The sequence below is a fragment of the Cydia fagiglandana genome, chromosome 11, assembly GCF_963556715.1.
Source record: "Cydia fagiglandana chromosome 11, ilCydFagi1.1, whole genome shotgun sequence".
NCBI lineage: Eukaryota > Metazoa > Arthropoda > Insecta > Lepidoptera > Tortricidae > Cydia > Cydia fagiglandana.
Genome location: NC_085942.1, coordinates 13,978,029 through 14,003,313, shown reverse-complemented (window position 1 = coordinate 14,003,313; position 25,285 = coordinate 13,978,029). Strand labels below are relative to the sequence as shown.

At 36.1% G+C, this 25,285-nt stretch overlaps 1 protein-coding gene across 1 annotated transcript in view; it reads left to right on the top strand.

Annotated features, from left to right (window-relative positions):
• Positions 1-25,285, top strand: part of LOC134668673 (collagen alpha-1(V) chain-like) — a 69,984-nt gene that overhangs the window by 34,128 nt on the left and 10,571 nt on the right. The window contains exons 5-18 of the mRNA XM_063526115.1: positions 804-941; positions 1,563-1,742; positions 2,269-2,409; positions 3,170-3,287; positions 4,614-4,697; positions 9,487-9,542; positions 13,338-13,544; positions 14,255-14,398; positions 16,325-16,414; positions 17,824-18,055; positions 18,262-18,336; positions 18,763-18,875; positions 20,895-20,987; positions 23,625-23,747. Of these exons, the coding sequence (XP_063382185.1) occupies positions 804-941; positions 1,563-1,742; positions 2,269-2,409; positions 3,170-3,287; positions 4,614-4,697; positions 9,487-9,542; positions 13,338-13,544; positions 14,255-14,398; positions 16,325-16,414; positions 17,824-18,055; positions 18,262-18,336; positions 18,763-18,875; positions 20,895-20,987; positions 23,625-23,747 (1,794 nt within the window). The remainder of the gene's footprint in view (positions 1-803; positions 942-1,562; positions 1,743-2,268; positions 2,410-3,169; positions 3,288-4,613; positions 4,698-9,486; positions 9,543-13,337; positions 13,545-14,254; positions 14,399-16,324; positions 16,415-17,823; positions 18,056-18,261; positions 18,337-18,762; positions 18,876-20,894; positions 20,988-23,624; positions 23,748-25,285) is intronic.

Here is a 25,285-nt window from a genome sequence, read left to right as displayed (position 1 = left end):
TGTCTGTCTGTGCATATTAAACTAATCTCCTTTACACGACCTTCACTCACATAATATTATTGTTTCAATGGGTTTCTAGAAATAGTATTATTATGCTAATTGAGACGAACAATTTCAACAAAATAATATTTACGTTACGAGGAGTTTCCCTCCAAAACTTCTAAGAAATAAATTGTTTATTCGATCAACATTGTTAAATGTAACAAAGGCAGTAACGATAATAGTTGGCAATTACTCATGAATAAGTGTTCTTACAACTTATCTTATCTCTTACTTCTTACTCTTGCTGTACTTACTCATCCGTTACCGCAGAAACAGAATAATTCGTTTGCTTTATGCCAAAATGTCAAAGCTGTGACGTACCATATTAAAAATATCAGTAATATCATGCGACATGCGATAATCATAAATAAATCTGATAAAGAGTTTCTTTAAGCGCCACTTGCACCGCCCCATCTAATCCGGGGTTAAGTTAAACCACTGGGTTTAACCTACACACTTGACACTAGTCAAATTGTACTGGTAACCATAGCAACTCCAGGTTTAACCGGTTAACCCCGTTAGTGGGATGGCACAAGTGGCGCTAAGAAGTCCAGAAACTTTAGTGAAGTATACTTACCTACCATCCTTACATGTTTTCAATGTACAGTCGCCATCAGATATATCGGCGCGGCCAAGTTGTTCACAATATCTGAACAAGCACTCTAACGCCTTGACAATAGAGGCGTGCTCAGATATTTGTGAACACCTTGGCCGCTCCGATATATATGATGGCGACTGTACATATATTATATTTAAACCAGATCCCCTTGTCCGGCCAATGCAAGTGCACAGTGAACGACTTGTCTCGGCTCCTGTCGACGGTGCCCGGCCTAAAGGGCGCCCCAGGTCCTCAAGGACCCACAGGCGCGGATGGCACCACCGGCGCACCGGGTAAAACGGTAAGATTATTCACATTGATTTATTTGTAACTAATTACTCGATTTTTACACAATAGGGTGTTATCATCATCATCATCATCTCAGCCATAAGACGTCCACTGCTGAACATAGGCCTCCCCCTTTTTTGGAGGGTGAATGCCATAATCGCCACGCTTGGCAGGCGGGTTGGCGATCGCAGTTGAGTACACCGAATTTGAGGGACGCTGCTGCCCGTCCACCGGTGGTCTTGGACGTGGTTTAAGGACATACCCGGGTCCTGGACGTAGTTTAAGGACATACCCGAGTCCGGGTCATAGGGTGTTATACTGTATTTAAATTAAATTATTTTACACCATGCATGAAATAAAGCACCAGATAATTATTAGAAAAGTATAGACAGGAGGTTATTTTTAAACACAAGTTATATTTAATAAATCAGATAGAAATATAAAAAGTAGGTGAGTTGACCGTGACGTCACGATGTAATGTTTCATATAAATTCCATATTAGCAAATCGTTTTCACAGTTCTAAAAAAGTAACTGATATGAATAGTAGGAAAATATCCTATTTAAGTAGTTTAATAGTGTACAAATATTTTTTTTAAATTACCTTAGTGACAAATGTATTTCATTCCTTGACAGGGACAAATGGGTGATCCGGGTCCTCCGGGCCCAATAGGGCCAAAAGGTGACAGAGGAGAGAGAGGAGACATTGGCCCTTCAGGGCCAGAAGGTCAGCCCGGGCCAAAAGGGGAGCCAGGAGTGGATGGAACCGCCGGTCCACAAGGACCCCCTGGACCTCCCGGACCCGCAGCTATCATGGTAATATATTTATAAATATGTTATCTATTATTATTTTGCTTATATTTATATTTAAGTTTAGTTTTTAATTAGTTTTATGTTTAGATTAATGTAGTGTATTTTTAATTGTATTATTGTTTATTAATATAGTATTTTCTAATACTAACATTTTATAGCGACGTTTCTTCAAACAAAAACGTCACTTGCGACACTTGTTTGACACTGACATATCTAATCTATATCGTTTCCATATCTATTATTTGACGTATCTTAAAGTTCGAATATAGCTGTTTGTTTACTAAATGTATTTTTGTTTTGTAAGGCAAAATGTACAAAGCGTATTTAATACATACATATTTAATTACACACTTAACTGAAAAACATATATATTCATGTTTATGGTATTTATTTTTCTAATATTATTTATAACAAGTTTTTATCAGAATAATTAACAAAATCTGAAAATCACCCTTTTCTTGCGTAGATTTCACAACGAGATAATATATCTGTTAGGTATAAAATAATAATTTATATCGATATTACTCAGGAATCAACCGGATTAACCGTAACCGGTCTACAAACCGAGAGAGGGCCTATGGGACCACCAGGCCCGCAAGGCGATAGGGGTTATCCGGGTAATAAGGGGGAGAGGGGATTACACGGGTCCAAGGGTGACAAAGGAGAACGGGTAAGTGTTCGTGTGTAATGATTAGATAATATGAAATCATGTACATACCTACTTTGTGAACACCTGTATACTTAACAGGAGTACACTGTGGCAGTATCACGTGTGTGATGGCTCCTCTACACGATGGGCCAACGCCGGCCATCAAGGGACGCATTTATGCGTTAGAGAGAGCAAATGATATTGCTATCTCATTCTACCGCATGGCTGCGTCCTTTGGAGTGGCCGGCGCTGGCCCATCGTTTAGAGGAGCCATGAGATAGATTTCCTTTCTAATTGTAGATATTATTACTGACAGAAAAAGATTATCTGTCTCTTGCGCAATAACTATGTACATACAAGTACTCTCTCTCGGTGCACTAGAACGAAGCCTACTGAATTGTATAAATTTTATAAATATTTGATAAAATATTCCATTAATTAAATATCTACATGGCTCTCTTGTACTAATACAGTATATTCAACATTTTAAATATAAAAATAGAAATAATAATATCATCAAGTTGGCGTTTATAGAGTTAACAATGTAGCAGTTATTTACATAAATAACTTTTCTTTGACGATTTTGTAAAACAAGATTAACCGGCCCTTCATAAAACACTTTGTCACAAGAGGCGAAATCAAAATAAAATCTCTTACGACCCTCGCTAATTTAGTAGGTACGCGTAGAATAAATTCGGGGCTAACGCAATAAGCGCCGGCTTGACCCTCGTAACGGGACGTTATGTTACTTCAACCCGTGGGCTTATAACTCTGTTACTAGGGTTATGTGGGGTTGAGGGGCCCTCATGGAGCGAAAGGCGAGCGCGGACAGCCCGGTCGCGATGGCACGCCCGGACTACCTGGCCCACACGGCCGGCCAGCAGAAAAGGGCGAGAAAGGTAACAAACTAACTCAACCATCAAATTTTATGTTACACTATGACCCTTATTTATGCGCGGAGAACTCGTTTGCAAGATTTTAGGGCTATATTGCAACGATTCGGAAAATCTTTATTTTATACGCCGGGCCTTTTGAAGTGTCAAACGTACAGGTTTCTCGCTTTTTATTGCCTTCGAACGTAACTTTTGCTCTTTATGCTCTACATAGACATTTTATTTTTCTGCAAATTACGTTATTTTCCGAAAATGAGTTTTGTTATTCCGTAGTTACAAGTTCCTTTGCTGTTTTACATAGTTCACAGGTCGTATTTTTATTCAATTTGTCCAACTCTATTCTTTTATTCGTGTTTTGCCTTTGTTTACGATGTCTATTTTGTTTCTTTATACTTGGATAAACATCACACATCCCATTTATATCTAAAGTGTATTCATTATTACTTGTCCTATCATGTAAACAAACACTTCTCGAAGACATTATTACACTATTCTTTGACATTTACACAATAATCATCTCTTAAAATGTTGTTATATACTTAAAGAAATTCACGAAGTATTGAAATTACCCAAATAACCACTGAAAAACATCATTTCTAATAACATTTTCATCAATAATCGGAGTAGTGCCCCAAACGCGTTAGTTCCGCGTAGCATTATTCCCGATCGCATTTTTCCCCATTCGCGTTAGTTCCGGGTAGCATTATTTCCGGTCGCATTTTTCCCCACTAGCGTTAGTTCCGCGTAGCATTATTCCCGATCGCATTTTTCCCCATTCGCGTTAGTTCCGGGTAGCATTATTCCCGGTCGCATTTTTCCCCACTAGCGTTAGTTCCGCGTAGCATTATTCCCGGTCGCATTTTTCCCCACTTTTCATGGACGTCACACTGAGGCACTGATCTAGCTACTCAATAATCGCAGTAACGAACGGATCACCTCAAAAATATCTGACATGACGATGTCTAGACTCTATGAATCGTATTGTTGGACGTCACGTTTGTTCACTAGATAGGACACGTAAGGTAAGGATGAAGGATGGTGATGGATGAAGACACCTTTTGTGTTACTGTTATTTCAGAATCTAGTTAGAGTTAGATTTTGATAGCCGACGCAATGCACGTGTTATTTTGTTATTACATACGTACGTACATAATTGGAGGGCGATGTGACGAACTTTTCTGTAATATGTAACATCTATTTCAGTTCATAATTTATATATAGTAGTGTGACTACTTAAAAATACAAATAAATATTAAAAAAAATAAAAAAATAATTTGATTTCTTCCCAAAGTTGTGAACTATGAACATTTTTAAATAATTTACTGTTAACAGGTTCCCAAGGAACTCCAGGCCCGCCCGGACCCCCTGGAATTGGCGTTATTGACAATTCAATAGCAACGGGTACTGCAAGCAGTAGTAAGTTACATTTAATTAATTGAGTCCTTAACTAAGTAGGTAAATAAGTAAATAAAGTGAAAGGAACTAAGCCAATATGTCAAAATTTTGAAAATGTCTGAAAATTATTAAAACATTTACATGTCAACTTCGGCCCACTTACGTTAACTACGCTAAGTAACGTTAGTCTTAACTAATAAAAATTGCTTAAATATACTTGCTTACATATTTAGCTGGCACGATGACCCAAAATGAATCTTGTGCTCAATACAATGATGCCCACAGAAAATTACTATGAGATGTGTTTAAAAACTAGCCAACGTGTGCAAACATAAAATCATAGCTACTAATAATCCAACTCATTTACGTCTATGTGCAAAAACAAATGGAGAGTAGAAAAGCATATTTTTCATAGAATATTTTGTTTGACAAACTCTGGCAAGAAATGAGAAACTCCTTCCGTTTAGCGGCATAACACAACTTGCGCATTTCCTAGATTTTATAAGAGACAAGTTTATTAATAAAGTCTGTCTATCTTTAGACAAAGAAGTGGTCCTTATACTCGTTACTATACTAAATATTAGCGTAATTACGTAGCGCTTAGCACAGCGTAGAACTACGGTGCTTAGTTAAGTTTGTAGCAAAATGTTATAACGCTTTGACCTCCCGGTAATATCTACGTAGGTATATTTACATAATGATTTAAGGAAAGAAAAAAAGCTTGTCTATAGCTTTGCACGCTATTGTATATTTTATAGCAAAATATGTCTTTGTACTGGTTTTTTTTTCTACTTACCACCTGTTCCTGTACCACATTTTATGCAAATAAAGAACTTTTACTTTAAGTACATTGCAAAATATGTAATAAATAAATAATAGGTACTCTTAATATGATTAATCATTTTCATGATTTTGTAAACAATAACTACTAGGTACATGTACAAGGATATCTAGTTGGCTATATATTATATCATATGACATTGTGTATGGTAGCTAGAAGTGATCAATCAAAATGAAATTGATAATAAAAGTCGATAGAAAACATTAAACATCTGATCTGCCAAGGTCTATCTTTTTACCTTACCTGTCTCTGAATTTTATCTTATCTCCTGTTATTGGATGCATACCGCGTCGTGTAGTCAGCTTTGCAACAGTTTATTTAATGTCAAAGCGCAGAGCACATATAGTACATATAGATCGTTGGTACGCGAGGCATAGCGATGGATTTACGAGTGTTCAAGAGTATGAGGATATTTGTCAAAAATTAAGTCTTCTATCAATAATTAACAATATAACTACCTTGGACGTAGCTCAGAGTTATCTCAATGTAAATATAATATAACCAATCTATACATGCTATTTATTTAATAATTATTAATTATAATAATTATTTTGTGTCTCCTTTTGGATTTCACGGGCCTATAAATCCCGGTCTTTTGATAGGCTTGCGTGGGGATATAGATCCAACACGTAGAGGCCCCTTGGAGAGCTTTAATGTCATGTAGAACGCCTGCTGGAACCCGTTCACAGGCGCAACAATAGACACCCATGAACCGGTCGCAGCAGGCATTGGGACTATTGTAGAAAAAGTGAACAGTATTCCGGTCTATGGATTGATGTTTGGGTGGACAATGAGACTGGGCTATTGTAAAAGAGGTAATAATTATAATAATTATTATTATTGTCGAACGAGCGAGCGAAGCGAAGCGAAGTTCTTACATTCGACTTCGGACACGCGGCCGGCTAGCGGCACGTCCCGGCATTTCGATGTTTTTACGCTGAACTGTCAGAAGATAGTTTGATACTCAAGAACTTAAGTAAATTTGTCCTAATTTAAATGAAATTGGGTAAACGTGTAGTTGAGGGCAGTAAATTTTAGTCATTAAATTATGAGCAGGCTTTATCAACAGGTTATTAAGCTAGAAGAGCTTAAAATGCTAAAAAGCTATTTGTGAGGGGTCATGCATTTCTGGTCATCTTTTTTGTAAGAAAGTATGGTTGAGTTTGGTATCAAATGAAAGCGCTCGGCTTGCACTTTTATAATATCGCCTTAAAATTTACCATTTTGGAATAATTAGCAAGATAAAAATAAACATAATATAGGTATTTGACATTTGGCAAGAAACTATGGAAGGTAGAGGTTCTACACTCCATAGGTACAAGAAACAATACGGCTTACCACAGATACAGTTTATTTTAATCTCTATGGTGAATCAGTTATAGGCTCCACAGAGCTTACAATTGTAGTTTGTCAAAGGACTGTCTCGTTTCAAACACAGACAGAGAGAATGATACTATCTTTGTCTTACACCAAGAAAAGGACGAGTATAGTTTTTTTGTTCTTATTTACTGACAAATTTGATTTGACAACAATATTCGCACACGTTTTCAATCCATTGTCGACTTTAGCCTCGCTACAAGGCCACAGACGTTCGGAATGGGGTTGGCAACTGTCAAAGGTTTGCATAGATGGCGCCATCATAGCTTGCCTCTTTGTCTATGAGATTTGGCTTAAATGACTGGCATCCAGGACATAAATATTCATTACAAACAAAAAATTGACACAATTCTAGGGATTGACAGGGCAAGCTATGCTGGCGCTATCTTCAAAATACTTCGACCGGCCAACCCCATTTTCCGAACGGAATGACATTTGTAGAGCGACGTCCCGTTCCTACCTGTCATTCCGTACGGAAACTGAATGAAAATTCCGAACGTCTGCGGCCAAGGTAAGTGTGCAACAAAATAAAGATGAAGATGGCGGCCATGCACTATGTCATAAAAATCGTCACGGATGTCGTTTTTTAGGTTTTGGGGGGTGCAGATTTCGATGATGATGATTATTTTGAAATCCAACATGGCGGCCATGCACTATATCATAAAAGTCGTCATGGATGTCGTTTTATAGGTTTTAGGGGGCCCCGATTTCGAAAATGATGACAATTTTGGAATCCAAAATGGCGGCCATGCACTATGTCATAAAAGTCGTTATGGGTGTCGTTTTATAGGTTTTAGGGGGGCACAGATTTCGAAAATGATGACCATTTCGGATTCCAAAATGGCGGTCATGCATTATGTTATAAAAGTCGTCATATATGTTGTTTTTTAGGTTTTAGGGGGCGCGGATTTCGAAAATGATGACCATTTTGGAATCCAACATGGCGGCCATGCACTATGTCATAAAAGTCGTCATGGATGTCGTTTCATAGGTTTTAGGGGGCCCCGATTTCGAAAATGATGAACTTTTTGAATTCCAAAATGGCGGCCATGCACTATGTCATAAAAGTCGTCATGGATGTCGTTTTATCGGTTTTGGGGGGCGCAGATTTCGATAATGATGACCATTTTGGATTCCAAGATGGCGGTCATGCACTATGTCATAAAAGTCGTCATGGATGTCGTTTTATAGGTTTTGTGGGGCGCAGATTTCGATAATGATGACCATTTTGGATTCCAAAATGGAGGCCGTGCACTATGTTATAAAAGTCGTCATAAATGTCGTTTTATAGGTTTTAGGGGGCGCAGATTTCGAAAATGATGACCATTTTGGAATCCAACATGGCGGCCATGCACTATGTCATAAAAGTCGTCATGGATGTCGTTTTACAGGTTTTGGGGGGCGCAGATTTCGAAAATAATGACCATTTTGGATTCCAAAATGGCGGCCATGCACTATGTCATAAAAGTCGTCATGGATGTCGTTTTACAGGTTTTGGGGGGCGCAGATTTCGAAAATGATGACCATTTTGGATTCCAAAATGGCGGCCATGCACTATGTCATAAAAGTCGTCATGGGTGTCGTTTTATAGGTTTTAGGGGGCATAGATTTCGAAAATGATGACCATTTTGGATTCCGAAATGGCGGCCATGCACTTTGTCATAAGGATGTCGTTTTATAGGTTTTGGGGGGCGCAGATTTCGAAAATGATGATTATTTTGGAATCCAAGATGGCGGCCATGCACTACATCATAAAAGTCGTCATGGACATCGTTTTATAGGTTTTAGGGGGCGCAGATTTCGAAAATGATGACTATTGTGGAATCCGAGATGGCGGCCATGCACTATGTCATAAAAGTCGTCATGGATGTCACTTTGTAGGTTTTAGGGGGCCCTGATTTCGAAAATGATGATCATTTTAGAATCCAAAATGACGGCCATGCAGTATGTCATAAAAGTCGTCATGGATGTCGTTTTATTGGTCATGATCATCATTTTCGAAATCTACACACCTGTTTCAAATAAGGTATAGGTAGATGCATCCTAGTAAGTCAACAACATCTATATCTACTATCGAATTGTACTTTGCCCATCTCGGACTAAGTAGCACTGCATTCAATTGATCTTTTTGGCGAACCGCGAGTTCACAGTTCGGGGCGAACTACTAGTTAATATAAATCATGAATGATGATCGTAATAAGAATCGTAAGAACCTTTGTGATTTTATCTGACAAGGTACCTTTAACATAACAGCCAAGCAGGCAATAATAGGGCATACTTTACGTTAACCTGAAATTATTGGTTAATAAATGGCATAACATAACTCGCAAACGTATAGGACACGCTCTCATTTATAACCGCTTGAGTTTTACTCAAGCGTTAGTGTTAGGGTAACATTCCAATTCCAACGACAGCTGCACTACTGTCAATTTTACTATGGAAATTGACAATGACAGCGACGCGTTCAGTACCGGTAGTGCAGCTGCGGTTAGAAATGGAATGTTACCATTAGACGTTAGCCTTTTGTGCTCCATCTAGTATTAAATAGTGATCTGTGGGCCGAATATAAATTGTTATATGTAATGTTCGCAGGCCCCCGAGATGTAGCAGCACTAGTGAAGACGGTAAAGGGGGAGAGAGGTGAAAAGGTAATTACTTCCTTGTAGATGTAAATATTAGCGTTTTACATTAAGTTAAGTCGTGCCAGTTTTATGGTCTTATAAAGCGAACTAAATCAAGGCAGCTGATGTAAAGTAGGCTCTTGGTATGGATATAAATTCTAAGGGTCGTGATAACGCACAAGATGTTATTTTGTCATAGTCAGATAAGGTCATATAAAACAACGTTTGATATAGATTAACAAAAAAAATTGTACCTATTTAAACTTTTATTTAATGTACTACTACATATTTAATCGCTCTTAACACGCGTAAACGTGGAGTCACGGAACAGACTTAGCCTGTTGTGATCCACAAAATTGATATATTAAGTAATTACCAGATTTCAAAAATAAAATTTTACTTTACTTTACTATTACCTTACTTTATTTAAGAGACAACCAATTTCTACTTCTCAAGAGTTTAATAAAATAGTTAAGTATAATATATCTTACATTGACATAAATACCCACCACAGTCAACTGTAAAAATATGGGTGCACAAATCATCTCAAAAACATGTCCCATAGCTCTTATGGCGGCGAATTAGGAACTACGGGACATATAATTGAATAAGTTGGCTACACCCATATTTTTACAGTTGAATATACCATAACTAATGCGACCACACAATTTCAGCAACACGATAACTAGTAATACATTTTGACGTACAGATTACGTAACCTGACGATAACACCTGCCTTATCGGCCTCGGTTCACCCCACCTTGTGAAAATGTGAAACAATGTCGACGGCCTGAACCCTATAATATAAAGCGGAAAGTTACAAGTTTTAGGTGTTAATCGGTTACTTTGACACGATCAACGTACGCTTGTCCAATGGCAAGAAGCCCTTTGATTTCTATTACCAGAATGGAATTGTTAAATTGTACAAATATCTGTAATAAAATAAGGCCTTGGACGAGAACAAGAACCAATAATGTATATTTATAGGCAATACTTAATATAATAATTTTCTATCACAAGAATAAAGTGGAATTCTCAAATTGTACCTATATTGGTATAAGTATATTTTTATCATCTCGAGTAACTGAAATGAAACATTGTTGAATTTGAAATAACATTTAACAATATTCAATATCTCGCGGCTAAGGTACTGTAGGTATAGAATAGAATAGAATAGTTTTTTATTCGTAAACACACAGACAACAGACATACATAGAAAAAACATAGTGAAAAATAAAGTGTCACGAAATGGTCCCATCTCAGCATGTTGCTGGCGACTTCCAGCGCTGATCTTCCGATTAGACCATCAAGTGAGAAATAATCACGGAAGGTAACAGACAAAAAAAATTAGTAAAGAAACATAAAATAAACCGAAAAATAGATTACACACATTTTACACAGCTAATACAAAAAGAGATGAATTAAGTACACGGATTAACCGATCGAACTTGTACAATCCGGTCGGGTCACATCGTGGCGCGGCATTAAGCGCGCATAACTAGCGCCAGCGGTAGCTACACGAAATTAAATTCGATGACAGATTTGACAAACAATAAAATATATTATATTAATAAAGTATATTATTTCACTTTTATGATTCCAATTTGTTTTGAAATAAGTCATTGCTTTTTGTTTCAATTTTTCCACTGAAGTGCTTCCATATTTAAAGCAATCTACGCCCGTTTATAAATAAACTCACGCAACTTATTTTTTTATGCCTCTAATACAATACAAGGATACAATACCGACATACTAATTAATATAGCATTAAAATCCCATTGTTGACAAACGATTGAATTGCGTACCAAACATGTAAACCGACAGAAATGTTGGATAGTTTATGTCTATGAAAATGAAAGTGATATCGATTACATCTATTATTTTGTTGGGTCGGCTGTATAAAGCTCGCATTAACAAAACTCGTACGTAACACACAAAATCACTACAAGCTTAGGTAGATTATTGTGTTTTAAGTAAAGAGAGTAATTTTCGATGTTATCGGTTTATTCCAGAAAATTATAGCTTAGAATATTGACCTGACAACTGTGAGGTAACGCGATAATAGCCCATGGCTTTACAAATTTTGTACCTATTATGAACATTATGACACGCTACGAAATTTACCAAAAAATACATTTTATGAAATTTATTAAGTTTTCAATATATATACAGGGTGGAAAGGCACGACGATCCTTTCCGCAAAAGGGGGATTGTTTAGCCTAAGCTCTATATTTTCTCCATAGAAACTATATTAATATGGGCAACCGTTTCTAAATTATAGCCTTTTAAACATCCATGCAAAAAACTACTTTGTTCTAACCCTAACAGGTGACAGGGTCAATGAACTTACTTGTAAACAATCAGTATACGACAGCTCGACAGGAAATTATGCTAATTTGTTGCTATCTAACCATTCTTAGTTCTGCTTACTGTTCACGGTAAGACGATCGTTGCAGGATTTTCGCTTTCATAGTGGTTCCACTTGTTCAATACTTGAATGAAGTAGTTATGTTATTCCTTAATATTAATAATACTAACCACAACATTGTTTACAACGACAGTTCAAATGGTGACATTGACAACCACTCAAAAGTACGCAATCGTCTTATAAATATCACTGGTTTCCTTGACTGATAAAAAGGTTTTAGTTTCTTAACAAGTTTCACAAAATTATTTTCGAATAATAGGAAACTATCTAAAATAATAAAAAATTACAAGTAGGTTGTACAACACCATACACCAAATGAACTTGCAAAAATGAAATACTAAGAATAAATCAAAAATAAAGACTTCTTAAATACCTAACTGACAAACCTTCTTGCGTGGTAGGAAATAGACAAGAGGTCTGATGTTTGAAATTAAATTGTCATTGAACTTTACTTATCTAATGTCATATTCTTCAATTAAAAATCCTGTTGTTAGATGCTCGTGGTTATTTAAATTTGTCGGGCTGTATAAAAGATATGGTGTACCAAACAGAATGTGAAACTGCGGACGAAATGAGACATTAAAGGCTAATTGCTGCTTTTGACAATCTGAGGGAAAAATGAGGAACATTATCAAATATCTACTACAAAACTCTTCTCTTTCTTCTTCAATGAAATGAGATGTGGGCAATGGACACGAAGGTACATTTGAAAACCGTATGTGAAGAGAAGATAGTGTTAAATATTGGCACAAAGTAATTATCTAAGAAAGTAATAAAATTGTTTGTAATATTTTTACATTCATTTGATTTATTTGTCATTTATGCGTCATTCATACATCATTGCGGTTCTGTCAACGATCGGAAAAAAGCGTAAAGTCCCGAGCTTTCCCGACGGAGATCCTTAATCTAGCCGTCATGTGCACATGCTATAGGGTTATCACCACAGTTAAAAAGTAGAAAATTTGGTATTTTTATTTTTTACTCAATTAACGATTCTTACCATTACCAATCTGCTCTGTATCACTTAAACGACCTAATACTTCCGGGAAGGATCGTCGTGCCTTTCCACCCTGTATATATATATATATATGTACATATATATACTTATTTATGTTCTCATTTGAAATATTGAGGTAACATCTTTGTTAGTATTGTGACAAGTTAAAATTTTGAACTAGTGGTAATATTAAAAACGCAACGCTATAATTTGTAGCTGACTTTATAAAAATTGTAATCAAATATCTTACAACTCCACCGAGTATAACTTAAAGCTAAGAATAGCACAACATGTTTTTTCTATAAAGTATGATCGACAATGAAATATTCAAATGTTACGTACATAAAATCAATGAGCCGATGGTCTATTTTTTATCACTGTTTGAAAATTTTACTAGGGTGAGAAAGGCACAAGGGGCATGGAAGGCCCACAAGGTTTCCCTGGAAACGACGGGAAACCAGGAGAGCGCGGCGACATCGGACCATCAGGTCTGCCTGGGACGCAAGGCCCTCCTGGCCTTACAGGGCTAAAAGGGGAAAGAGGCGAAGCTGGCCCACCTGGCCCGGTGGCTCTTTCAAAGGAAGAAGCTTCAGTGTGGACAAAGGTAAAAATAACATCTGGTTTATACCGTGTTTCATTGCATTTAATTTTTCCAGAATTTTTAATTCATAATAAATGCTTGTTCTTTTAGTATACAAATTTTATTTTAAGGGTTTTAAATTGATATAAATTTCTTTGAATGAGGCTTTTATAATATCATAACAAATTAACAGTGAATATGACCCGCGTGATGAAAAGTTCATTTCAGTAAACTTGATTCTACAATTTAACCAAAATAAGTACCTAAGATTATTATATTGGGGTATTGTTCAAAGACAAGGATCTAGCAAGATCCTTTATAATAATACTTATATTATATCCGCCATAGCCATATAAATATTCAATGCAGGCTGCAGCAACTTAAACGTCTAAAAAGCCTGAGTTTTACGTAGCAAATAGAAATTTAGTAGAAAATTTGCTCAAGGGCATTCTCTTGGAAAATTTGATAAGATCAAACTCTGTGTTAAAAGCGTAGTATGCTGCCAACAAAGAGTATATTATAATCACTACGAGCGAGTTGCAGTAAAGGGAACAATTCCAGGAAGTATCTTCAACAATTCAAAATAAAAATACTAACAGCCAAGGTGGCAAATATATCGAAACACATCATTATGTTGTAACAATAATTGTTACGATAAACTTAGGCAATTTGGCCGTCACTATGTTGTTGATACTAACTATAAAATACAGTTAATACGACGTGTTTTGTCTTAGGGCGAGAAAGGCGAAACAGGGCCACGAGGCAAGCGAGGACACCCGGGGCCTCCAGGCCCAAGGGGGCCACCGGGGGCCCCTGGGCCTCCGGGTTCTCCGGGCACGGATGGAACCTCAGGCGACATCGGACTACCTGGCTGGACGGTAAGGATTACCTATTGATTTATAAATGTTATTTAGCAAGGTAAAAATAATAATCTGCCGAATGACAAGCATTCACTGATCGAGATTAGCACAGGAGAGAAAACTTGTGTGTTCGCGCGAACTGTATTTTTTTCTCTCCTGTGGGCAATAGTTAACAGCTTGTGGGCATGTAAGTAATGATTTTATCATAGTTCTCTAAATAAAAGGAGGACCTTTTCACGTGGATAAGAGTTAAATAAGAAGATTAAGCTTTATAGCCCTTAACTCTTGTGTATGTCTACAGGAAAGACCGTAACACAGTTTTCTGTTTGACCCTGTAATAAGAATCAGGTATAGGCCTCAAGTATAGGAGCGGTGGTGGCCAAGCGAATATGACGCCCGACTTTTAATCCGGAGGTCGCGCGTTCAAATCCTGGCTCGTACCAATGAGATTTTCGGAACTTATGTACGAAATATCATTTGATATTCACCACTAGCTTTTCGGTGAAGGAAAACATTGTGAGGAAACCTGCATACATCCGCGAAGAAATTCAAAGGTGTACGTGAAGTCCCCAATCCGCATTGGGCTAGCGTGGGGACTATAGCCCAAACCCTCTCGTGATTGAGAGGAGGCCTGTGCCCAGCAGTAGGACGTATATAGGCTAAATTATTATTATTATATATTAGTTGTATTTTAGTTGATACAGGCTGAATGGTCAAATTCTTGTTTAAAATAAGTGTTCCGTAAACAAAGTTTTGTACGGAACACTAATGAGATTTATTTAGCTCAATTCAACTAAGTATTTTTAACTAATCGTGCTTAATTTATTAGTGATATTTTAGTCATGCGTCTGAATTGAATGTCAATTATTGACATACTAAACGATTACAAGTTTAGGTACCTATTTCATTTGATAGACAACTTTGAATATACCAAAAATTGCCCTGGGCATAGTGGGCATATTATGCCATTACAGAAATAGGCTGCAGGGTACTCCAATATTAATAAACTAAATATTCCATTTATGTACGAGTATACCTATTGCATGTACGTGGCTCAAAGTTCAATACGAGTAGGTAATTAAGCATGAAATTGTGTTATTTTAAGCAGACTGTCGCTCTACAAATGAATATTTAAATCACCTGCTCATTTCATTATGTTAATTATTATTCCCTCAAAATATTTCAATCGTCATAGTGATCATATCACTGTAATATTCCTATAGTATTCATGTATTATTAGCAATAATTGGAGCCGAATATTTTCGATTATAACTAAAGAACTGTACGAATATCTTTATACTTTATATTACTTTATATTTCGCTACGGATTTTAAATTAAACACTTTTAAGTTAAAAAAGGAGGGCCCATTTCTACCGCAATTGTTTTGTTTTAGGTCAGAGCCTGTTTTATATAAACAGTATTTCAAATAAAATTCATATAATATTTTATTATGAATTAAATGAAAAATTATCTTTTGATGAAATTATTCATAGTTTGCTTTACAATTGGCTATGTTCGACAGATTAATTGCGGAACATAAAACAACAACCTCAAATATTATTTATTTTACCGTACTAGTGCGATTATTAGCACATTACGTAACTATTTCGAAAATTTTAATTGTTAAATGTACTGTAAAAAGCTGAACGATACATGTGCGAATAGGTAATTCGCAACTCGTGTCGATTTAAAACACTCCTTTCGCTCACTCGTTGCGAATTTCCTATTTTTCTCACTTGTACGGCAATACTAAAAGTTTCAGAATTCTGATATATGAGACGACTTATTTTTTCTAACTGGCCAGTCCAGGAATTTTCAGTAAGTATGCCCTAAGTATCGTAATATTCTATCAAATGTTCGCATTTGTAAAGCGTTTGAGACCCCCGTGTGTTCTGCACCTCATGTTAGCTTAAATTAGATGTCAAGCGAGATAATCTTTTCAGGGACCACCTGGCGCCACGGGCCAGCCAGGACCCCAAGGACAGAAAGGTGAAAAAGGCGACCCTGGCCTCAGCCCGCTCGACCTCGGCAAGGTAATCACTCACGACAAATGGCCTAGCGGTACGAAAAACAAAACAATCGGCACGATTCGGGAAACAACGATTCACCACACCAGCTCGAAAAGGCTTACTTTGCACTTCAAAAACTGATAGCAAAGTTGCATTTTATTCACATGTGAGGCAAAGTAATCAAATGCAAATTTTGAGTTTTTTTCTTATGTTTGCTGGTAGAATTGACTTTTAAAAGATGATTTTGAATGATAAATATCTAATAACATTTAGTTGGATTTGATTTGGTTTGATTTTGTTTGATATTTTACATTTAATATTTGCTTCGGGTTGGTGTGGTGAAAAATTTTGTGTTTCACTCGGGGGAAATTTTTGTTTAACCCTCGTGCTTTGAAACCCTCGCAACGCTCAAGATTCCTTTTTCGAACCACTCGCTACGCTTGTGGTTCAATTTCGGGATCTTTCGCTTGCTTGGGTATCAATATTAGCACGAGAGGTTAAACAACTACTTTGCCCCCTTGTAAAAACAAATAACTATAGAGATTCACTAGATAATGAAATAGTAAAGATATGTGATGTCCCACGGGTAAAGGTACCTTATGGCGGTTGGCGCTATTACGCTATTATTAACGTCGCTCCGTCGTATTATTGTGGCGCTATGCGACGTAAGCGCCAGCCGCCATAAGGCACCTTTTTCTGTGGAACGTCACATATCTTTACTATTTCATATCAAGTGAATCTTTAATTCATTTCCCGAATCGAACCGAATGACGCACCGCTAGGGACTAGACCGTTTTATTCCACCCTCGTATTTAATATTTATTAATGAGTCGCTTTTGATGGAATTTGTCATCAGAGATATAATTTGAAGAAATGTTAATACAATTTGAATGATTTTGTAAAGTGAAATTTATATCGAGGAATAACTACGAGTAGGTACCACAACTTCAGAAAATAAAAAAAGTTCAAAGAACTCTGATCTTAGTAGGCCAAGCACATGATTTGCGCGACAGTATCTCGCCGCGAGATAGACTACCCTAACTGTCTTCTTTTTCTAATTTATTAATTAAATAAGTACGGGTAATCTCGCGGCGAGATACTGTCACGCCAATCATGTGCTAGCCCGGCAGCTGTCTTAAATATTCTAACATTACAGATTAATTTAGGTATATTAAGTATTTTCGGTTTCCCTGTTACCACATCAGCACATCACAGTGTGGAATGACGCATTATACAATTTTACATGCGGTTTAGATTTACTCAAAATATACTGAGCATATTTTCTGTCTAATCTGTGTGTAACAAATACCAACATTACAATTATAATGACAAATCTTATCATTAAAAATCAGGCAGGCCTTTATCACTTAAAATGAAACAAACACAATTTTAAGCCAAACTATAGGTACAATAGCCTGTTTGTTTCCCTAAAGATAAAAGGTGAAAAAGGCGATCGGGGCTACGACGGGGCCCCTGGCGTGCCGGGCAAGGAGGGTCCGAGAGGCCCACCGGGGCCCGCCGCCGCGCCGGTCCCTAACACCAAGTACATGCCGGTACCCGGCCCGCCTGGCCCGCCTGGCCCCCCGGGACCGCCAGGATATATGAACGAGCTACCTGACATGTTGACCGATAGCCCTGGGATTAATCGCCGGGAGCCCGGTACAGGTAAGTGCGATTGCTTTATATGGAATTAGCAATAACGTTCGAATAATGGGTATAGGCCTGATTTGAACGAAATTGGATGAGATTTTAAAAAGTTCTACGCTGTACAATCGTGGAAAAAAATCTTAGACTAACTGGATTTCACACTTACTTTTATTTTAATAAGGCATCATAACTACATTACGTCTTACAACTACATTTTTTTACAGGAAAACAGCGCGATTCTCTTCATACACTTAGAATATTGAACCAAATGGGTTTGCAGTACCGACCAGAGTCATACGGTATGTTAATTAAATTTAAAATTAATAATATTAAACGCCTATGAAATAATGTAGGTAGGTATTAATGGATACATTTCTAAATTAATAGTACTTATTTGAATCTTACGGATTACTTTGTGAAGCGAAACATCATACACACATTGAGCTACGTTAAATTACACAAAATAATTAATTAAAATTTAGATACGTTAATGTGTTTATCTTTATTCATTTAATTTTGCAATCCATGATGTACAATAAAAATATGAGCTGCATTTTGAAATAAACACAAATCATGAAATATCCCTAAGAAATATAACATGGAACTTAGACGTTCTTCAATTTCGCTAAAAGTTTCCGTTGCCAAATAGTATAAAACGAAATTTAATATCGAAGTAATAACGAACAATATTTATGAGTTTAGAGAAAACATTTTGTACCTCGCAGGCCTTCGTGATGGCATGGACCCTCTTGGGGACAACGGCGAGTTTGAAGACGACGAAGATGGACGAACTATCGTAGGAACTATCATATTTAAGACAACGGAATCTCTTCTGAGAGTAAGTACCTGATTATGATTTACGATACCCAGCTCGTTTTATTAAAATACTAGCTTTGCCCGCGATTTTGTCTGCGTGGAATCAGTAAAAGTAGCTAAAGTATAGCGCCTGGATGAAGTGTAATAGCAATCATTCAATTTGATAAGCTTAATTGCTTACATCAATTAACAGGCAATTTACTAACTCTCTCAGTTCCACTCCCCTTTTCACTCTGTTTAGGGATAATTTCCGATATGAAAACTATCCTATGTCCTTCTCCGGGACTCAAGCTATCTCTATGCGAAATTTAAACTAAATCCGTTCAGCGGTTTAAGCGTAAAGAGGTAACAGACAGGCAGACAGACACTTTCGCATTTATAATATTAAAGTATGGATGTACTTACCTATTGAGAAATATTGGAAACAAACGATCAGTTTATTTTAAGGTTTGGTATCGGATTAAATTCATATAGTTCCATATTTAGGAAATGTATGTCACTTTATCGGATTAATTTTGCTCGTGCCGGCCAGATAATTTATTATTGCTGTATTGGATCAAATATCTTGAATATTTTATTTCGTTCATTTTCTTTCCTTAATATTGTGAAGAAGTACATATAATATTGTGTGAAAGTATTTTTATGATAACAACAGCAAAGCGAGCAGCAGTATATACAATAGCTCTCTGCCTAAGTTTGATCGAATTCAAGTGACGCTCTATACGGCTACCATCAGTTTGGTATTGACATAAACGCTATCGTGAACGTAATTTACTTTCTATGCATATCGCTCGTACTGACATATTAGTACGAAAGAGATATATAGAAAGTAAATTACGTTCACGATAGCGTTTATGTTAATGCCAAACTGATGGTAGCCGTACTATTATATGTAGTTTAGTCACCCCAAACGAGGGTTTACCCCAAACAAGTAGGTATATTAATATCCGTTTAATAAACCTTTATTGTAGTAGCAGTCGAAGTTGCTAAGCGGGCGAGGTGTTCAAAATTACCTTGACACGCTCTACGCTCTTATTATCTTAACTATAAAGTCGCGTAAAGATCATTTTGAACACCTGGCCCGCTTAGCAACTTCTGCTGCTGACTGTACACAGGCAAACGTGATTGCTTATGGTTTCCTGTCCAATTATTATTACGGAAATCAATCAAGGAGTTGCTTGAGGTTTATTTATAGAAACAAATTGTTATGGCATTACTTAGTAACAGTAGTAGCGTGTCTTTGAGTAGTTTCCATAAACTTTTATTTGTATCACTTTAGTAGGGGAGACCGAGATGAGTTGTGACAGAGGAGAGTTGTGACATTGTCGATTTTTTTAGTGAGCTCGCAACAATGTGCGTTTGTTAGCTCGCAACTTGAACTAATAAACGCGCGCTATTGCGACCTAGTTTTTAGTTAATAGATTCCAAAAAAATTACAATGTTACAACTCTCCTCTGTCACAATTCACCTCGGTCTCCCCTAAATGTTTGAAAGTCATAGATTTAGTTTTTTTTTTTCATTAATGATAGAATCAAAGCGTTAAAATGATTAAGAGTGACATGCATTATTAAATTTATTAATCTGGAAAATGATAGATTGAAATTATGTTCACTAAAGGTTCTTTACCCTTTTGCTACATTTTTTCTATGTACCTTGTGACTTGACAAAAAAGAAGAATTCGATGTCAAATTAATATGGCGCAAAATGGAATAATTATTCTGGTTTTATTAAAAATAGCTTTTAATTTCAATTCAAAGCTTATAAATAACGTCTAATTTGTGCAGCCGTATTTTTTGGGACTAAACCACTGGGCTATTAACTAAGCTTAATGCCGTTAACAGACTACCACACCGCACTGCTGCTCAAAATAAATCGAATCAAAAGAAAGATCGCTCTGACTTATCGCACATACGGCGACCACCATACACACCATTGATAGGCGCGCCGCACCGCACCAGGGTCGCGGTGTGGTAGTCTGTTACGGCTTTTAAACTGCAGCACACCTCTTTTAGAGAACGTAACCCATTTCATTTGTTCTCAGTTAGGTAGAAACAGCCAACTGGGCACACTGGCTTACGTCATACAAGAGCAGGCGCTGCTTGTCCGAGTCAACAATGGATGGCAATATGTAGCGGTAAGTGAGTTTTGACTTGTTAAGGCCCACTTGCACCATTCCACCAACCCGGGGTTAACCGGTTAAACCTGGAGTTACCATGGTTACCAGTACAATTTGACATTAAGTTAATGGTTTAACCGCTTAACCACGGGTTAGTGGAATGGTGCAAGTGGCCCTAGAGTCTCAATAACAAAGTCGCTGCCACAATATTATATACGGCCAGAGTCGAACAATACTTATATGAAGTCACAGCGTTACGATACAGAACTGTCAGTGTCAAAAGTGACGTGTTTTGGTTGAAGAATGGCACTTTTGACCGTACCGCTGTGAATTCTCATAAACATTGTTCGAATCAGGCCGATAATCGACATTGTTCGAATCAGGCCGATAATCGACCGATTTTAAAACGGCACAATTCAGCAAGTCGTTATAAATGTGAGCGTAACTTCAGTTGTATGGGAGCGGCTTTTTGGCGGCGAGTTTTTGTGACTCTTAATTCAAGGTAGCACATATGCATTTTATTAAAACATGTTTTTCATTATATGTACCTATTATAATTTACAGTGTGATTCTTAATTTTTCATTTATGAAAAAAAGTAATATGGGATTAATGAATTTTATTATAATACCGTACTTATAAACCTTCCAACTATACTCATTTCAGTTAGTTGTAAAAAAGATTAGGTTAGGTTAGGTTAGTTGTAGACATTAAATGTGGACGTGTCTCTTTATTTCCTAATATTTTTTACAATAAAATTATAATAAAATTCGCACTTCGTCCAATGTATCAGCTTATACCTATTAGGTACGATTTAAAGTAATGATCGTTTCACACCGCATGGAATTTCCAGTTCATGCATAACGACTTAGTATAAATGTTTAAAACCCATTACTACGGTGCTAATACGGTGAAGTGGTAAAAGTGGTTTTAATAAATAGTTAATTAACGCTTGCGGTTATATAATTGGTGAGAGCGGTCGAAATAACGCTGCGACATGTTACATATACCCTACTTCATTTCTATTTAGAGTAGATAACTACTAGTAACTTGAATATGATGAAATGTGGAATAGATAAAATAGAAAAAAAAAGTAATTTTTATGGGAATGATACATTGCGATTGCAGTTCAAATATGCACTATTTACTAACACGATGCACGAAAGAAAATATTCTGATTGTATTAATTTATAATCGGAGACTTATGCTAAAGGTCCAAATCATATGTTTTCTATAACGTACTTGATAAAAATATACTTGTTGAAGCTACACTGAAAAATACAAAACTTTATTTATTCTATCAAGATCATGATTTCTGCAAAAATGTGTCAAACTATCATTCTTCAAAAAAATTACAACTATAAGCGTCAATTTTTTTTTTGATGCGCAAATGTCTTTACAAATGAATATGGGTTGACACATTATTGCTTAACCCTTATATTGGCATCGTAACACCCGTGATACATGAAACATAAAAAAAAATCTAGCAGATTCACTGTATTAACAAAATAATTCTGCCCTCAATAAGTCGAGGTACCCTCCTTACTTATAGAAAAAAATAATGGACACAAGTGTCATTGTAAATTAGTTAGTAATAATCAACATGACGCCACGGAAACAACCGATTTCGGTTCGCACTGGATGTTTTGCATTTATTTCTTAGATTTGTATATATTTTTCCATAATCTACATTTTGATGCATTTACTACCTATCTGTTAGTGCATAAATTTTACAATGCTTTCGAATTTAAAAACATTTAATACACAGAACCTGACATAAAACTGTTATGTATTATATTTGATACATTGCCAAGAACTCAGAAATATACATATCGAAAAGATTGTATTACATTTAATACATTGCCAAGTTGTCGTCAAAATAGTTTTACAGGTTTTTTTTTTATATTTGTGGGGTTACAAACATGTTTCAAGTATTTAATATTAGTTGTCGTATTATTTAGTCATTGAACTTTGATTCTTTTTAAGTACTAGATGTTATTTAACTGTATATTCGTACGCTGTAGCATAATTGCTACGCCGTAGCCCGTAGCACGGAAAAATCTGTGCATGGCAAAAATGCCCCCAAAGTGAAAAAAAAAAAATTTTTTTTTTTGACTTTTAAATTATTTGTTTACCTTACATATTTTACTCAACTTTTTGCTGATGGGTTTTTTTAAACTTTACTTTGATTAGGTATTCGTAGATATAATTTATTTTTACAGGTGTAATAGTTATCTGATGCTTTGGATTGCGTTTAATTAGCAATAAATGATAATTTCTGTTGCATTACATGTTTTATTTTTATTAAAATCCGCATATTTCTTCTAAAAAGTAGGTAACTATTTTGTCGATGGATTGGCACTGTATCAAATATGATACATATGATTTTCCGAAATTGGAAAATCCTGGATTTTTTTCCTTATTTTTTAATAGTCTAGTATGCTCAATAGGTGACGTAAAACTAAAAAAATGTTTATATTTAAGATATTTTGAGCCTTGCCAAGATAAGGGTTAAGCATCCTTTGTCGGCTTTATCGCAGTATAAAATTGTTTTAGTACCTAAGTAATTTGGAATCAGAATGCCTACGCACTTTCATTGCCACATTTATAGTTCAAAACTACATATTATGTTTTCTACTTCGCTTTTTTGTCATCAGATGGGTTCACTGTTAGCGATACAAGCCCCAATGACGAATGGACCAACCAGAGTGCCACTACAGAACGTTCTAGAAACGTCTAGTTTAGTACACCATAAGAACCCGGCGGGCGAAGGACCAGTTGTGAGTATACATATATTTTTAAGATAAATTTTGTATTTAGTAATTTTACTATACCTTGTTCAAAAACTTAAATATGTATGGAAAATGATGACAAGATCAAATTATTTTTGGCACATCATATTTATCAGTAATTCTCAAAAATTGTCACCACATCAGGCATGGCTCACTCCGTGATTTCGTCGCGTCGCTACAAGTACAGTCAAGGAATTTAAATTCCGACATTTCCGACCCATTTCGTACTTTGTCACAGTGACAATCAATATGAAAGCCGCTAGAGACCTCATACGGTTGTCACTGTGACAAAGTACGAAATGGGTCGGAATTTAAATTCCTTGACTGTACATGCAAATAGGTCCACACCTATTTTGGTGTCTAGCAGTAGTAGTTGCCGCGCATCGCTAATACGGAACGGATGCCTGCTCGCGCTTGCGCCACCTTGCGGTCATATCAGTCGTAATATATGCGTTTTGTTAGAGAGTGAACCTTCTGTACCTAATACTATTGAGTATTTATTATGTGACCTCAAACCCGTCTTTAATGATGCTATTAATGAGTGCATATTCAGCTCTTTGGTTTTTGGACGTTTGATTAACTATGTAAAACAAACAACGGCATAGTACCTTGTAAGGTTAAGTACATAATTAAATAATTATATAACCTTAACCAGAGTCCTTTGAAGTAGAGGTGATTATTTAGGACAAATTATAATTACGTTTGTCATTTGAAAAACACTTCACAAAATGTTTTTAATTATTGCTGCTCACTACTTCCGTTCCTATGTAATTAGAAACACATGCAGATAATTATATACCTGTCGTTCATTGAAAAAATGGTCCATAATAATAAGAATGGAATATTGTTTTACGTAATAATAGGATATTAGACCGCTATTTAATTTCATGGGAATGAAACGAATCGAATTAATTCCGTTTTGTATTTGTCGATTCCTAAAAATTTTAGTTAATATTAATAAGTGAAGTATAACGAATTTTTTTTTTAATTAAAAATACACATACTAAATCATGTTAATAAATGCCATGCCATTTTGTGCGTGATCTCAATTTACTGATATATATAAATGGACATATAGAAAATAATGTACTTAGGGGCTGTCCACAAATTAGCCTCCAATAGTTATTACTTAAAAATGGATATATCATGGACATTCATAAACTTTTTAAAGATTTTTTACGTTTTTGCGAATCAAACATGTAATAGGTAGCTTATTAATCGCTTTATTATTACTTAGGTACTTAATTTTACTACTTGATTTTACAGTGCATTGGTGTTAGCTGTAATGCTGTAAAATTTGATTTCAATAAATATCAATATCAATTCATATAGAACTGCTTAGCGTAAGATTCAAATAATCTAAACTCCGCCAAACCAGACTAAATTTGTAAACAAAACTTAAGTTTAGGTTTGCGCCAGACATTGAAATTTAGTGGCATCTGCCATATGTATTACTTCACTGCATACGCATAGTACTTTTTACCGTCACAGGTTGGGAAAACTGTGGCGGCGTCAGTGTGTTTTGT